The sequence below is a fragment of the Manis javanica genome, chromosome 11, assembly GCF_040802235.1.
Source record: "Manis javanica isolate MJ-LG chromosome 11, MJ_LKY, whole genome shotgun sequence".
NCBI lineage: Eukaryota > Metazoa > Chordata > Mammalia > Pholidota > Manidae > Manis > Manis javanica.
Window position 1 is genome coordinate 2,519,749 of NC_133166.1, and position 17,702 is coordinate 2,537,450.

The 17,702-nt window shown below is 42.4% G+C and overlaps 2 protein-coding genes across 2 annotated transcripts; both read left to right on the forward strand.

Annotated features, from left to right (window-relative positions):
- Window positions 1–269: 269 nt before the first annotated feature.
- On the forward strand, window positions 270–1,199 carry LOC108400408 (olfactory receptor 9G1-like). The gene has a single exon (XM_017665758.3). It carries the CDS (start codon window positions 282–284, stop codon window positions 1,197–1,199), a length of 918 nt encoding a protein of 305 aa, XP_017521247.3. The 5' UTR covers window positions 270–281.
- Window positions 1,200–8,875: 7,676 nt separating this feature from the next.
- On the forward strand, window positions 8,876–9,805 carry LOC118968095 (olfactory receptor 9G9-like). Its single transcript, XM_036996828.2, has one exon. It carries the CDS (start codon window positions 8,888–8,890, stop codon window positions 9,803–9,805), a length of 918 nt encoding a protein of 305 aa, XP_036852723.1. The 5' UTR covers window positions 8,876–8,887.
- Window positions 9,806–17,702: the final 7,897 nt, after the last annotated feature.

Sequence of the window (17,702 nt, forward strand, 5' to 3'; positions counted from 1 at the left end):
AACAATGTCTACATTTTAGTCTAGCTGTTTCTTTTTTTACAATAATCTTTCACTGCATCTCTCCTGTGAATTTGTCCACACTCCCCTTTAAGTGCATACTTTTAAATGAAACCTTCACACTGCTCAGTTTATTGGGTCTTGTCTCAGTGCTTCTCTTTCCCAGGCTCAGTTGCCAAGCAAGATTATAGTGTGATTTATTAAGCAAACTTTCTATTTCTTCAACACAGTGATTCAGACTGAACTCTCCTCTTCTCCCCTCCCAGGTGACATTCCCTAGAGCCATGGAGAGGAGCAACCACACGGTGACAGAGTTCATCCTGCTGGGCTTCAGCACAGACCCCGTGACGCAGCGCGTCCTCTCTGTGGTATTCCTGGGCGTGTACTCTGTGACCGTGGTAGGAAATATCACCCTCATGGTGCTGATCTGCAGTGACTCCCGGCTGCACACGCCCATGTACTTTTTCATTGGGAATCTGTCTTTTCTGGATCTCTGGTATTCCTCTGTCTACACGCCTAAGATCCTAGTGATCTGCATCTCTGAGGACAGAAGCATCTCGTTTGCTGGCTGTGTGGCTCAGTTCTTCTTCTCTGGTGGGATGGCGTACAGTGAGTGTTACCTGCTGGCTGCCATGGCGTATGACCGCTATGTGGCCATCTCTAAGCCACTGCTTTACTCACAGGCTATGTCTATAAAGCTGTGTGCAGTTTTGGTAGCAGCCTCATACCTTGGTGGCTTTATTAACTGTTCCATCATCACTCAAAGAACTTTTTCCTTGAACTTCTGCAGAGACAATGTTATTGATGACTTTTTCTGTGATTTGTTTCCATTAGTGAAGATAGCCTGTGGCAGGAAAGATGGCTTCCAGGCTGTGCTTTTCTTCTGCCTGGCCTCCAATGTCATTGCCCCCTGTGTGCTCATCCTCGCCTCCTACCTCTTCATCATCACCACCATCCTGAGGATCCGCTCCACCCAGGGCCGCCTCAAAGCCTTCTCCACATGCTCCTCCCACCTGACCTCTGTCACCTTGTACTATGGCTCCATTCTCTACATTTACACCCATCCCCGATCCAGCAATGCTTTGGAGAGGGACAAAATAATTTCCACATTTTACACTGTGGTGTTCCCCATGCTGAATCCCATGATCTACAGCCTGAGGAATAAGGATGTGAAGGATGCTCTCATGAAACTCTTCAAATAAATCACGATTTTTTCCTTCTAAGGACATGCAACAATTTTTGTCAGGTTATATTTCAAGAAGAGCTGTTATTGTGTTCGACCATGATCAAGCATTCTTAAAAATTTAGTTATAGAAAGCACCCTCAGTACAATACAACCTGAGAGACCTAAGAAGAGAAAATAATGGAAATTGAGGAGGTGAGATATAATATAAAGTATAAATATTTCTACTGAATTTCATGTTACCCTAGATGAAAAATGAATCTTTCCCCTTCTTAAAACAACTGATGGAACCTCTCCTTTACCATAAGAATATATTTAGCTGCTTCACATGTTTAATAGTAGTATTTATATAGATATTTCCAAAAAATAGGAACAAATACTCTGAATTAACTTTTAATATTTTCCTATGACTACTAACTGGTTGAAAGCATCACTTTCCATTCTCTTAACAGAATCCTTTAAGAACTTATGTATATATTTTTATCCCTGAAGCATTAGCTGAGGCACCACCAAGTAACCCAGAGCCATTAGAGTCAGTAAGCATGATCTGTCCAGTCTCTATGTCTTAAGAGACAGACATATCTCTATCTCTATCTCTGTGCCCAATTAAGGAAAAATAAGAGAAGTTCTCATAGACACAATTTTTTGAATCATTATTTAGCTACAAGTTCCTCTTTCATTGTGTAGAGGTGAACCTAGGAGTTATATCCCCATGTTGTGAGATTCTGAGCATCTAACCACCATTTCTGTGAAAAAAGTAATAACTCCATTGAGATGAAACAATCTGAAAAATAAAAGTCTATGAGTTCGCATTATTTAAAGGAGAGAAATCTATATAGCGAATATATAAAGGTAGTGAAAAAGAGGTAATGAGTTGCATTTAATTTTGATTTTTAAAAATGAGTCAATATTAATAAAATTTCTGTTGATAGAACATGAATATGGCAATGTTTTTATCAGTATGCACATTAATCAAAATAAAAGAGGAAGAAAATAAAATTGAAGAAAGTAGTTTAGAAAACTGCAGGAGCTCCAGACAGAGCAGGAGAGCCTGACCAGCACAAGCAATGGTTCACAGTTAGCCTGAAAAGTAAATCCCAAGTGCCCACTCAGTACTAGAGGTGACATGGACACCTAGCTGACACAGGCGCAGCAGATGAATTCCAAGATGCTTGGTGTAGACAATGTTATAGAAAGCCATCTATGCTAGTGTAGACTCTCATTTTCTTAAAGGTATCTCTGTATTTCCCACTAATAACATTATTCCTATAAAATGTATTTATTAAATAATGTTAACATATCTAATTGGTGTACTTTAGTGGCAGAAAATCATTATGGGAAAACAGTTGTTTCTACGTTGTGTTTAGGACAAATGAATTCTAATAAACAATTTTTAAAGTACACAAGTTCAGGGCTGTTCTCCTTGATGCAACAAATCTCTTGGACTTACATGTTTAACTTTTAAAAATGAGCAGATGAGGAAATTGATTCTGAGGAAGATTAAATAAGTTGTCCAAGATGACAAAGTCAGCAGGTGTTGGGATCACATCAGTTCAGGTCTCTCTGATCCCACATCTCATTCTCAATAGTCCATATTCCTTCCCACAATGATTGTGTACCTTCCTGAAAAATGCCTTTGGATATACACACACTAGTTAAACTTCACACTGCTGTCAAGTGGGACTGCTGTCATTCTGATAAATGTGGCATTCTAGGAGAGTTCCTTGAAACTCTGACTTGCTAAATTTGGTCTCTACAGGATAAGGCCCACGAAGATGCAGCTTTACCCATATGTTATGTTCTCGGTTAGAGGGCCTCTGATGTACTGCACTTTTCATTCTGTCAAACCCTCCCCTAATTAGTTTAAAAACATTATATTCCTGATTTTTACAACAGCCCTGTGTAGTAGCTACAACTCTTATGTTTGTTTTACAGTTGAGAGAGTTGAGGCTTAACATAACTGTCATTTGTGTAAGGTCTTCTGGCAGCTGAGAAGCAGTGAGAGGGAACTTGAGTCCATGTCTTCAGCCTGAAGGCCCAGTGCTGCCTCTAGTTTGTCTGACTTCTAATCAGGGCTTCCTTTGATTCCCAAGATACAGTGCCTAACAGCTCTTCCACATGAGGGAATTTGTGGCTTAAATGGAGACTGCCTCCCTCACGTATATAGTCTATTTTGAAATAAAATTTGTCTGTATATTTCATTGGTCAGACTGTGTGTTCTGTGACTATGTTTGCCCTTGGATTTTCTTGTATGTGCCTGTGAGTAGCACAGAATGGTCCAAGGTTTCTAGTTATGGTAAGTAATGTGGGATAACGACCAATTCCTTTAAGGCTTCAGTGCCATTGTCAGAGCAGACTGGACTGTGCATTTGACTTTATGCTCCTGGAGAATTAGGGCAGCCGATTTATTCACCCACTCAACAAATACGATGTGTGCCTATGCTGATCCAGACTCCTTTTTAAGCACAGGCATTCAACAGTGCAAAAAAACCAACAAAACACAACCTTATTATAAGCATGTCCTAGTGTGGGGGACAGACAGCAAATATAATGATTGAGTCAATTATATGGAAACTCAGAAAAGAATAAAGCAATGGAAAAGAATAGAGAATGGTGGTGGCAGGTGTGTGGGGTACAAAGGACGAGGGTGATGGGGCTCAACCTCTTTGAGGTGATGATACATTTTTGAACAAGTAAAGGAGTAAAAGGATGTTCTAAGCAGAATGAAAACAAGTGCACATTTTCAAATGTGAATATCCTTTGATCTACAAATGAAATGTGTGTGTACACATGAGTGTGTAGAGTCAATGTAGAAAAATGCAGGCATTATTAGCCAAAAAGTTCCCTGAGAAAGAAATGTCCCATTGTGTTGCACAGCTGTCTCATTGCTACTTATGTTCCCCCCTCACCAGATTGTCATGCACCCTTACACAATGACAGGTGGATTAGAGCTTGAGGCTCAGGAAGACAAGGATTATCTCAAGATGTGACTACCAGCAAAAACATCTAAATGAGGGGGGTTTATGTCTCAGCAGAAGAAGGCGCACAAGGAATTTGCTGGAGTAGAAAGAGCACAAAATGCTGAGTCAGAGGCATTCAGTTTTGAACTCTGCCATGCCTGCTGATTTGCTTTACAATCCCCAGTAGTGCCATTGCACTGTTAGGAGGTCCCTTCTTTCCTCATTTTTCTGATCCCAGAGAAGCAGAGAGTAGCGTGTTTATGCGCTCATTACTCAGGCCTTCGGCAAAGAACTGATTCAGGCGGAGGCAGTTGCTTCCCTCAACACCATGCTTTTTGCCACAGCCCCTGACCTTTCAAACATTTTAACACTGGTGCAGATTAAGCCACTGTCTCTGAGAATATTATGAGTGTGGCATAAAAGCCCTCTGCAGTCTCACCTACCATCATTCCAACAAACACTCTCTAACCATGTCAGATGGAACAAGCTGGGGACAGCTCCTCCACCCTTCATTCCATTTCCTGCTTCTGTGCCTCCACACTGGTACTTTCTTTTCCTTTGCCAGAAAGGTTCTCCTCCCACGTGGTAACTACCCAGGCATCTTCAGGCACACGTACGTGTGTCTCCCTCCTGTGTAAGCACTCTCAGAGCAGACACAGCGCTTTCCTCATGGCCCCTAACAAGCTCTCCCCGCTGGCCTGCCTCCCACCACCAGCAAGTACATAGGGAATCCTGTCATAACCTATCACAGTGTTTATAAAGGTTTAGTTTCTCCAATAAACCACACCCTTCTGAAGGTTGGTTGCATGCCTTAGTTGTCTCTCTTTTCCATTATTCCTTGCAGAATATCCAGAATATATCAAATGTTAGATTGATAAGCAGGTTAGAGTGCAGATGATGAGCTCTGAGAGACCTGCTTTTGAATTTGGCTGTATAAGCCTCTCAATTTATGACCCTGAAAAATGTAAGTTTCAGCTCATCTGTAAATCATTTCTATGTTAGAGCTCATCTATAAAATGGGTATAATAAACACATTAAGAAGATTATTATGAAGGTTAAATTGGGATGATTCATTAAAGCACTCAGCAGTGAGCTTAACACATGTTAAGTGCTCAAGATTTAATACTATCATAATAAAAGAGAACCTTGAAGAATTGATTTTAGGAACATTAGGCAATATGATGCCCTTCTTGTCATTTAAAAATTGGGAATTAAGCTGAAAATGACTAATGAGAGATTGAATATGTTTGTTAAAAAAATTTACCTGTATAGACACAAGGCGACTCTATGGCTTAAAGGATTACAGTGAAAGTTGAATTGATACAAGGGAGTTATGTCTCTTCAAAGTACATGAAGGGGAAATAATATGAATTTTACAATCAGAATGCTCTGAGTTTAATTCCTGATTGCAGTTACTCCTGAGTTTATCTTGGCAAATCAATTACGAGCTGTGAGCTTATATTTTTTGATAGTAAGAAAGGCAGTATATACTCCATGGAGTTGTTAGACAATTAAATAAAGTTCCTGGGGAGGTTGTTTTGCATGTAGTGTTCCAAAATACAATAATTGTTATCATTACTTTTGAAATCATTATCATCTTCGGTACACAGCAAGATTCACCTGAATAAAGGTAGCATAATTTTTGGTTAATTGCCTCTTTAGACAATTTCAAATCTTTGAATCCCTGTGGTGCTCAAGGCACCGAATGCCCTGGGGAGCCTGAGCAGGTATAAGTTGTCTGAATCCAAGGGGTGGCCCTTTGTGGAGTGTGATTGTGAGTTTCAGGTCAGGTCAGTGTCCTGGTTCTGGGTGAGGTGAGTAATGTTTCTTCTCATCATCAGGGTTGGTTGTAAGACTAAGAAACCCAAGACTCTGCTAGAAGATGATTTAGGTTCTGCTTAGAAGCATTTATGTGGCCCCACATGTACAAGGTACTTACCTGTAACACCATCTGAATATCTTAGCATTATTTTGCTGGTTTTGAGTGAAGGTGTTATAACCAAAAAGAGAGGGACCCGTGGAGCCCACAGCATTGGTTAAGCTAATATCAAATATGAAACGAGGTGATATAATGCTTAAGTGACAGAACTCTGGAGTAAGACAATACCATGTACAAATTATATTATATTAGTTGCTACTTGTTAAAACTCAATTTGGTCACCTGCAAAACTATTGCTTTTGATCTTTAAAAATATCTATGAAGGATGTTGTGTGAATGCATTATATGATACTAAGTATAGTGCTTGACTCCAAGGAAAGTATTAACAATTATTAGACATTATTTTTATAAATGATCATATTCTGGAATAATTATGAGAATCAGAGACTAAACAGATCAGAAGATACTGAGTTTAAGACTGAGATTGAACGTTTTCCCACACTCAGCCCTTCATACTATTGTCAGGCATCCATGTCTGGGGAGATCTGTCCCTGCAAACTAGGTAAATTGAACCAGGAGAAGAAGGGCTTTTGACCCTAATGGATAAAGAATCTGTGACCAGGTCAGACAAGCACCAGCAAGAAAGGAATTCATTAAAGTAAGAATAGAAGGTAGTATCAGCAGCTGTGAATGCAGGAGAGAGCAGGGATGAGCAGAGCAAGAAAAGGCAAATTCACGGAACTTCTGACAGCACGGGACATACCCTGTGCCAATTCATAAAGCCAGGGACACCTGACACCCAGTGCCCAACTGACCTGCAGGGTGTGGTAATTACATCCCTGCCTCCCACGAAGTGGGGGGAGCCTCAGTGCACTGAATGAGTGAGATCATGTCCACATCCCCACTGGTCTGAAATAAAATGGGGAGAGAGAAAAAGTTTGGGTTAAGACTAAAAAGCTGAATGAAACAGCAAGTGGGAGACACTTAGCCCTGGAGGTGGAGGTTGCAAAACTTGGTCTTCATCATGAAAAAGAGTTCAGAGACAAAGTGTCATAGGCTTATACACCAAAATAATTATTTGGTAAATTGCACAAACTCAGATGAGAGCATGGGTGATCTTAGGGACAAGGAGCACTTTAGGTTTTAGGTTTGGGGTTTTATGGGGTCTGTGGGGTGGGGTCAGTGTAAGGCATGAGCTACAGAGGTGGTTAATAATTTCGTTGATGTTTTATCCTAAGAATAATGTTATATACATGACTGTTTTAGTGTGGGTCTTGGCCTTCTTTACATGTGGTCTGGGAGGTCAAAATGTCTCCCCAGTTCTTTTGGCCCTTGAATGTTATTCACCAAGGATATCTGCATGTCACAGCACAACATACTGGGACAGCCTGCTCTCGGCCCCTACAGTGTGACGTGATTCACTGAAAATAAACAGTGCACAAATCTCATAATAACCAACACACTAAGATGAGATAAACATTGAACTGATCCATGTTTTCCAGCAAAAGCAGATGGGAAAGAGTATAGTCATAAATAACAAAATTCAACTGGTTTTGTTAAGCTTTCCATGAACGCACAGTATCCAGAGATGTAGACAGACACCCAGAGATGATGCAGAGGACGGAAGGTGTGTATAAACAAGAGAGGAGGGCAGGGAAGTTATGAACAATGCAAAAGAAAGGACTGTTGTGAGTCAGGACATTTTCCTTTAGGGGGAAGGGAACAGCAGGGTTTTTCTTATGCCCATTTCCTCATTAGTTACAATCATAAAATTTCAAATTAACTACTAAAAGGTCACATTCCTGGGATAGGTTGAAACTGTAGTTCTGGCTCCATTTGTAATCCTGGTTGGTGATGGGCATGGTGTCTCCATTTTAGGCCAGTTGTTTCTTTTTTTTTTAAACAATAATATTGTGAACTTTGTATTTCCATCACTGTATCCCATCCTTAGCTGTGTATTTTTCCTGAAACTTGACTGTATCAAGTATATCAAGTTTTTTTCTTTCCTCTCCTATTTTCTTATGTGTATAGATATTCTTATGAGATATGAAATTGTACTGCCTGTAAGGTGTCCCAGTATACAGAAGAACTGAAGGAGAAACACTTGATCATTAAAAAATATATTAAAATAGGTAAATTTCAGTATTGTAGATATGGACAAATAACAATTTAAGCCGAGAAGAGACACATTTAACAAAGAAGAAATGGACATTATGAAGGAGACAAAAGAACAAGGAACTATTAATTGTAAATCTGTACTTGCTTTAGATTAACAATCATTCCTATAGTAAACAATAAATAATCAACCTGATATTAATAATTCAAAATTATTATAGTCATTAACAGGAGACCATTTGACTGAGCTGAATTTCATACTTTAGTACCCATGTTAACTAACCAAAACCTGAACCAGAGTGAATGAATCCTAGAAAATTAAACCTAAGAACTACCAATCAAAAAAGCTAACCTGGTGTTCCCAAATAAGGCAACCATTTAAGGTACTGATAATCAAATTATTTCTTTGCTGTGCTCCCACATCTTGAAACACACTTTCCTGTTGCTCCTGTCCATTGTTAGCTCCTAGCCTCCTTCGGTTTGGTGCTGCATGATTTGAATGGATGTTTGTTCAGATAAACTATTGGAAACCTCCAGGTGCCTTGATATCTTTTAACAATATATAAGTAAGGTATAAATGGATTGCTGCAAAATAAAAACTTTCTAAAATGAGCACTTATATTCTTGGATCCTTTACTTCAAGGTTTAGTAGTGGTACAAGGTTATATATTGAGCAAATGTTCTATTTCTTCAGCCCACTGATTCAGGCTGAACTTTTCTCTTCTCCCCTCCCAGGTGACATTCCCTAGAGCCATGGAGAGGAGCAACCACACGGTGACAGAGTTCATCCTGCTGGGCTTCAGCACAGACCCCGTGACGCAGCGCGTCCTCTTTGTGGTATTCCTGGGCGTGTACTCTGTGACCGTGGTAGGAAATATCACCCTCATGGTGTTGATCTGCAGTGACTCCCGGCTGCACACGCCCATGTACTTTTTCATTGGGAATCTGTCTTTTCTGGATCTCTGGTATTCCTCTGTCTACACGCCAAAGATCCTAGTGATCTGCATCTCTGAGGACAGAAGCATCTCCATTGCTGGCTGTGAAGCTCAGTTACTCTTCTCTGGCGGACTGGCTTATACTGAGTGTTACCTGCTGGCTGCCATGGCGTATGACCGCTATGTGGCCATCTCTAAGCCGCTGCTTTATGCTCAGACTGTGTCCATAAAGCTGTGTGCATTTTTGGTAGTGGCCTCATACTTTGGTGGCTTTATTAACTGTTACATCATTACTAAAAAAATTTTTGCCTTGAATTTCTGTGGAGACAATGTCATTGATGACTTTTTCTGTGATTTGCTTCCCTTAGTGAAGTTGGCCTGTGGCAGGAAAAATAACTACCAGGCTGTGCTCCTCTTCCTCACGGCCTCCAATGTCATTGCCCCCTGTGTGCTCATCCTCGCCTCCTACCTCTTCATCATCACCACCATCCTGAGGATGCGCTCCACCCAGCGCCGCCTCAAAACCTTCTCCACATGCTCCTCCCACCTGGTCTCTGTCACCTTGTACTATGGCTCCATTCTCTACATTTATGCTCGTCCCCGGACTAGCTATTCTTTCAAGACGGACAAAATAGTTTCCACATTTTACACTGTGGTGTTCCCCATGCTGAACCCCATGATCTACAGCCTGAGGAATAAGGATGTGAAAGAAGCTCTGAATAAAGTCTTCAAGTAAATTATGATTCTCTTTCTAAGGTCATGCAGATAATTTTGGTCATGTTATTACATTTCAAGAGGAGCTGCCATTGTGCTCCATCAACAATGCTGGTTACAGAATTTACACCCTTCCTACAATCCAATCCAAGAGAACTAAACTGACAACATAAGGGCAATTTAGAAGATGAAATTTAACATAAAACATAAGGATCTCTACTGAATTTCATGTTACTCTAGATTATAAACAAACTTTAAATCTGATGCTTACTCCTTCCTCCATAAACTGATAGATGCACTCCTTCATCATAAAAGTATTTTTAGCTGCCTGATATATACAAGAATATTGCTTATAGTTATTTCTTAGAAATAGGAACAAATATTTTGAATTGACTTTTAATATTTTTCTATGACTATTAGCTATTTGAAATCACCATTTCCATTCCCTTAAGAGAATCTCTTAAGAATTTTTGTCTATTTTTTCTAACAGAAGTATTAGACAAAGACCCAGAGGTAACCGCAAAACAGCTCTGTGCAATTAGACTCGGTAAGCATCATCTGTCCAATCTCTATCTCTTACATATGTTTTCAATTAAGGAAAAGTCAAAGAAGTTCTCATAGTAATGATTTTGTGAATCACTGTTTAAAAACAGGTTCCCCTTTCATTTTATAGCAGTGAACCTATGAGGACTTCTATGCCCAAGTGGTGAGATTCTGAGCTTCACAACACCGTTGTTGTGATAAAAAGGAATATCTCTACTAAGAAGAAACAATCTTAGAAATAAGTCTATGAGTTCACATTATTTAAAAGAAAGAAATCTATATAGCAAACATAATACAGCTAGTGAAAAAAAGAGAGTTGTGTTTAATTTTGATTTTTAAATGTGAGGCCATGTTAATGTAATTTATGCTGATAGAACATGAATATGTCCATGTTTCTATCAGTATAAACAGAAATAAAAAAATAAAGAAGAAAATGAAATTGAAGGAAGTAGTTTCCAAAAATGTAGATGCTCCAGGCAGAGCAGGAAAGCCTGACCAGCACTAGCAATGGTTCAACTAACCTGAAAAGTAAATCCCAAGGCACAGTCAGTAGCAGGGGTGGCATGGAGACCTAGCAGACACAGGCAACAGGCACAGCAGATTGTTACTCCAAGACGCTTGATGTAGACAATCTTCTAGAGCTGAAAGCCATTTATGTCAGAGGAGACTCTCATTTTCCAAAAAGTATCTCTGTATTTCCCATTAGTAATATTATTCCTATAAAATATATATTAAGTAATGTGAACAGATCTAATTGGTGTCTCTTAGCAGTAGAAAATCAGTTATTTAGTGTCAGTTAAGGGGAACTAGAAAGTTGTTTCTAAGCTGCATCTTTTAGACAAGTGAATTCTAATAAACAATTTTTAAAAGTACACGTGTTCGTGGATGTTCTCCTCCATGCAACAAATCTCTCGGACTTACATGTTTAACTTACAAAAATGAACTCTTGGTGGTTTTCCACAGCAGAGATGATGAGCAGTGGGCATTTCTGGGTAGCAGGACTGGTGATATGCCCTAAATCATTCTATAAGGGCCGTTAGAGTCACATTCAGCTTTGTGTCTAGTTAGAAAAAAATAAGAGGTCATAGGAATAAGGATCTGTATAGTGGAAACTTACAAATGTTACTACTACTATAACTTCCCATTAGATAATCACAAATACAAATCACTCTTCACCCACCTCCTGCATGACTGTGGTCCATTGACTCTTTCTCAGGACCACAGTTGAGTGAGATACTTGGTCAACTGTCCAAATTTTCTTATTGTTCAGTCCTGATTATCTAGTGGTTATACGGCTGCAGTACTTTGACAGAGAAGGCTAAGGGGACTGTAAGAGCTGAACTGCTGAATCCTCTGGGTACCGAAAATAATTCCTGATGTCATTTTCTAGCACTGGCTAATGTCTCTGTAGTGATTGGAATTAATTACCCTGCACAGTGGAATGACCACTGTCAGATCAATGCATGAGGAGCCCCAAATGGCCGGAGTGCATCCAGATTCCAACTGATCAGAGCATTCAGGGTGTTCCTTTGGGGAAGCATCTTACCCTTGTGCACATAGACTTCCAAATATACTGAATATAAGATTGTGGGTAGGGGGATTATGTTCTAGTAGTTTATTTCGTCTAATAATAAAAGAGGCTGTCAGAGTCCTCTAAGAAGCAGACACCAAGGTGAAGCAACATTTCAATCTAAGACTTTTTGGAATGTCCAATTCTATTTGACTTTGATAAAGTTGGAGGCTCCCAGATTAGATCCCCACCAGGCGTCACAACCCCCAGAGTGCTCCTAACATTGCAGTGTAGTTCTCCACGGTGAAAGCTCCCTCCCCGGAACAGATCTTTTATTTAATTATTTTAGGCAATAAGAGGGAGGCACAAAAGAAAAATGTTTTTGAGTCTTCTGTTTCTTAAAAATAATCAGCCTGAAATAACCCACATGCCATCGCATCAATTTGTGTCTCCTTATAGTGGTGTGATCACTGCTGCTAATAATTGATCTTTCATTGCTTTGCTCTCTGGCGAGATTTCATGCTAGGACATTACTGGTGACAATTTAAATCAATTAGATGCCACTACATGCCATGATTTACCAGTCTCCCCACCCAGCAAGTTATACATCTGAACATTCTTTAAATATGTGAGAAAAATAATGCCAGAGGCCAAGTTTAAAGTTTTGCCTCTAGGGCTACTCCTAATATTAATCTCTATATCAAGAGAGTCCTGCCAGGAAACAGATGCCCACTCAAACTGGGCAACATGAGGAGAACTTAATACAGGATTTTTTACAAAGCTGTGAACAGAGTATAGGAAAGCCACAGATGGAAGACCAGATGCTTTGGCACAGCATCTTACTACATCCAGGCCTGAAGCGAGAAGGGAGAAGGGAGAAGGGCCGTTATCAGAGCCCTTTGTGGTGAGGAAAGTTAATGCGGCCTTCACGGGCTGTGCAGACATAGAGTGTGGAATAAATCTTGTGAACCCAGTCCTGTCTCTCCTTTTGGCTCCTCTACCAAATGGCCAATTCACTGATAAGGTTCGTACAGGTGGGTCTCCTGGAGCAGAGCACAGGGAGGCCAAGGAGGGCAGTCAATCCCGAGGGATAAATGGAAGAATCAGAAGCGCTCTAGGGCAAGGGTGACATTGAGCTCAGGGTTTCGATGAGGCATGGGTGACGTCGATGGTGATGGTGAGGGGTCAGGTCCAGGCTCCACGGCTATGGTTAGGGTTAAGTGTTCAGTAAGGTTTACAGGGAGGATAGGGTTACAGTCGGAGTTAACGTCAGGTGCTGAGGTGAGGGCAGGGTGAGATTATGCTTCAGACTCGTGGTGAGGTGTGGGTAACATTGATGATGACAGTGAGGGGTCAGGTCCAGTGACCAGGGCTACGGTTATGGTCAGGTATTCGGTTAAGTGTACGGGTACTACAGGTGTACCATCAGAGTTAGTGTCCGGCTCTGATGTTTTGGTGAGGGTAAGATTGAAAATCAGGGTTACTGTGAAGCACAGGTGACATCGATGGAGGCATTAGGGGTCAGGTCTAGGGGCCAGGGCTAGGGTTAGAGTTAGTTGTTCAGTAAGTTGTACTGGGAGGATAGGGTTATGGTTAGAGTTAGGTTATGGCTCTGATGTGTGTGTGAGGGTGAGATTGAGCTTCAGGATTATGGTAAAACGTGGGTGACATCAATGGTGACAGTGAGGGGTCAGGTCCAGAAGCCAGGGCTAGGGTTAGGGTTCTGTGTTTGGTACAGTGTATGGGGAGGGGAGAGTTAAGGTTAAGGTTAGAGTTATGATCCTGCTTTGTTGTGGGGGTGAGGGCGAGATTGAGGTTCAGTGTCACTGTTAGGCTGGGTGGCGTCGATGCTGACAGTGAGGGGTCAGGTCCAGGGGCCAGGGTTAGTGTTAGGGTTAGGTGTTCAGTAAGGTGTACATTGAGGATATAGTTACGGTTAGAGATAGGATCTGGCTCTGATGTGAGGGCGAGGGTGAGGGCAAGACTGAGCTTCAAGGTTACAGTGAGGTGTTGGTGATGTCAATGGTTACAGTAAGAGGTCAGATCCAGGGGACAGGACATGGGTTAAAGTTAGGTGTTTGGTAAGGTGTACATTGAGGATATGGTTACGGTTAGAGTTAGGGTCCGGCTCTGATGTGAGGGGGAGTGTAAGATTGATGTGTAGCTTTACACTGAGGTGTGTGGGATATTTGTGGTGACAGTGAGGGTTCAGGCCAGTGGCCAGGGCTAGGGTTAGTGTTAGTTGTTTGGTAAGGTGTCCTTGGTGGAAAGGGTTACTGTTGCAGTTTGGTTCCAGCTCTGATGTGAGGGTGAGGGCGAGATTGAGTATCATGGTTACAGTGAGGCATCGGTGATGTCAATTGTGATGGTGAGGTTTCAGGCCATGTGCCTGGGCTAGGGTTATTGTTAAGTGTTTGGTAAGGTGCATGGTAGGTATACGGTTAAAGTTAGTGTCCGGGTCTGATGTGAGGGTGAGGGCAAGATTGAATATCAGGGTTATGGTCAATCATGGGTGACATCTATGGTGATGGTGAGGGGTCAGGTCCAGGGCCAGGGCTACGGCTAGCATTAGTTATTTGATAAGGTGTTCAGGGAGGACAGCATTATGGTTAGAGTTCAGGTGCAGCTGTGATGTGAGGGTGAGGGTGAGATTGAGGTTCAGGTTTATGGTTAGGCAGGGGTAACATCAATGCTGATGGTGAAAGGTCAGGTCCAGGGGCAAGGGCTAGGGTTAGGGTTAGGTGTTCAGGTAGGTGTATTGAGAAGATAGGGTTACGGAAAGAGTTAGGGTCTGACTCTGATGTGAGGGCCAGTGTGAGATTGAACTTACGGGTTACAGTCAGACATGGATGACATTGATGGTGACAGTGACGGGTCAAGTCCAGGGGCCAGGGCTAGGGTTATGGTTAAGTGTTTGGTAAGGTATATGGAGAGGATACTGTTAGAGTTAGAGTTAGGGTCTGGCTCTGATGGGAGGACTAGGACAAGATTTATGTTCAAGGTCCCAATGAATTGTGGGTGACATTGATGGTGACTGTGAAGTGTCAGGACCATGGGCCAGAGCTAAGGTTAGGGTTAGGTGTTAGCTGAGATGTACAGGGAGGATAATGTTACAGTTAGAGTTAGGGTCCTGCTCTGATGTGAGTGCTAGGGTAAAATTGTTCTTCACGGTTGTGGTGAGGCATGGGTGAAGTCAATGATGATGGTGAGGGGTCAGGTCCAGTGGCCAGGGCTAGGGTTAGGGTTATGTGTTTGGTAAGATGTACTGGGAGGATAGGGTTATGGTTAGAGTTAGGATCCAGCTGTGATTTTAGGGTGAGTGTGAGATTGAGATTTAGGGTTATGGTAGGCGGGGAATGTCTATGCTGATGGTGAGGGCTCAAGTCCTTGGGCAAGGGCTAGGGTTAGATGTTCACTCAGGTGTACTGGGGAAATAGGGTTACAGAAAAAGTTCGTGTCCAGCTCTCATTTGAAGGCAAGAGTGAGATTGAGCTTCAGGTTTACAGTGTGGTGTGGGTGACATCGATGGTGACTGTGAGGGGTCTGGTCCAGCGGCCTGGGCTAGGGTTATCCTTAAGTGTGCGTTAATGTGTCCTGGGAGGAAAGGGTTATGGTTAAAGTTAGGGTCCGGCTCTGATGTGGGGACGAGGGTGAGATGGAACTTTAGGGTTACAGTGAGGCGTTGGTGATGTCAATGATGAGGGTGAGGGATCAGTCCCAGTCCAGGGCTAGGTTAGGATGTGGTGTTCGATAGGGTATATGGGGAGGATAGGGTTACGTTCATACAGTCTGGCTCTGATGTAAGGGTGAGTTCGAGTTTGAGGTTCAGGGTTACGGTGAAGCACGAGTGATGATGATGGTGATAGTGAGTTGTCCAGTCTAGGGGGCAGGGCTATCCTCCCCTAACCCTAGCCCTGGACCATGGACCTGACCCTTACCATCATCATTGATATCTCCCATGATTCACTGTAAACCTGAAGCTCAATTTCATCCTCACCCTCACATCAGACCAGATCTGAACTCTAACCATATCCCTATCCTTCCAATACACCAGACTGAACAACTAACCCTATCCCTAGGCTTATCCCCTGAACCTGACACCTCAAAGTCACCATCAACGTCATGAATGCTTCACCATAACCCTGAAGTTCAATCTCACATGCACCCTTACATCACAGCCGGACCCTACCTCTCACCATAATGCTATCCTCCCCATTCACCTTACCAAACACCTAACCATAATCCTAGCCCTGGAATCGAGCTGACCACTCATCGACAGCATCGATGTTACCCATGCCTCACTATAACCCTGAAGTTCTTTCCCGCTATTGGTCTCTCATGAAAACTGGACCCTAACTCTAACCATAACTATATCCTCAGTGTACACCTGACCAAACATGAAACCCTAACCCTAGCCCTGGCCACTGTACCTGGCCCTTCACCATCAGCATAGACATCACTCACACCTCAGCGTAAAACTGAATTTCAATCTCACCCTCGCCCTCACATCAGAACTGAACCCTAACTGTAATCATAACCCTTTCCTTCCAGTACACCTTACTGAACAACTAACCCTAACACAAGCCCTGGCCTGTGGCCTGACCCTTTACCATCACTATAGATGTCCCCCTCGCCTCAACATATACCTGAACCTCAATCTTGCCCTCACCCTCACATCAGAGGCAGACTCTAACTCTAACCATAACCCTGTCCAACCCATACACATTACTGAACATGTAATTTAAACCCTAGCCCTCGATCCTGTACCTGACACCTCACCGTCCCCATCAATGTCACCCAGGCTTCATCCTAACCCTGAACCTCACTCACATTCTCACTCTCATATCAGAACTGGACCCTACTGTAACCATAACCCTGTCATCCCTATACACCTTACCAAACATCACACCGTACCCTATCCCTGCACCTGAACCTGACCCCTCACCGGCATCAACTTCACCCACGCCTCATCATAACACTGAAGTTCAATCTCGACCTAACCATCACATCAGAGCAGGACCTTAACTGTAACCATAAACCTTTATGCCCTATACAACTTATCAAATTCCAAGACCTAAAACTTTCCACAGGATCTGATCAATCACCGTCATCATTGATGACATGTACGGTTCACCATAACCCAGAAATTCAATCTCAACCTAGCCCTTGCATCAGAGCCAGACCCTAACTGTAAATGAAACCCTTTCCTCCCAGTACACCTTACTGAACACTTAACCTAAACCCTAGACTGAGACCTTGGCCTGACCCTTCACCATCACCACCACAATCACCCATGCCTCAGAGTAAATCTGAACTTCAATCTTACAGTCACCCTCACATCAGAGCCAGACCCAAACTCTAACCATAACCCTATCCACTCTGTACACCTTACTGAGCACTTAACTCAAACCTCACCCTCGCCCCTGTATCTGAACCCTCCCTATCACTAATGACATCATGCACATTACACTGCTTGAACCCTGATGTTCAAACTTGCTCTCGCCATCACATCAGAGCAGGACCCTAAGTCTAACCATAACCTTATAATCCCAATAAAACTTACCAAACACCTAATCATAACCCTAGCCCTGACGCCTCACCATCACCATCAACATATTCCAAGCTTCACCATAACCCTGAAGTTCAATCTTGCCCTCACCAAAACATCAGAGGTGGAACCCAACTCTAACTGTTTGCCTATCATCCCAATACACCTTACCAAACCCCTAACCTTAATCCTAGCCCTGGCTCCAGGACCTGACCCCTCACCACCCCCATCAATGTCAACCTCACTTCACTGTAACTTTGAAGCACCTTCTCGCCCTTGTCCTCACATCAGAGTCAGACCCTAATTCTAACTGGAACC

What these genes read in the sequence shown, in the direction of transcription:
- LOC108400408 (XM_017665758.3), top strand. Translation starts at nt 282, where the DNA reads ATGGAGAGGAGCAACCACACGGTGACAGAGTTCATCCTGCTGGGCTTC.
- LOC118968095 (XM_036996828.2), top strand. Translation starts at nt 8,888, where the DNA reads ATGGAGAGGAGCAACCACACGGTGACAGAGTTCATCCTGCTGGGCTTC.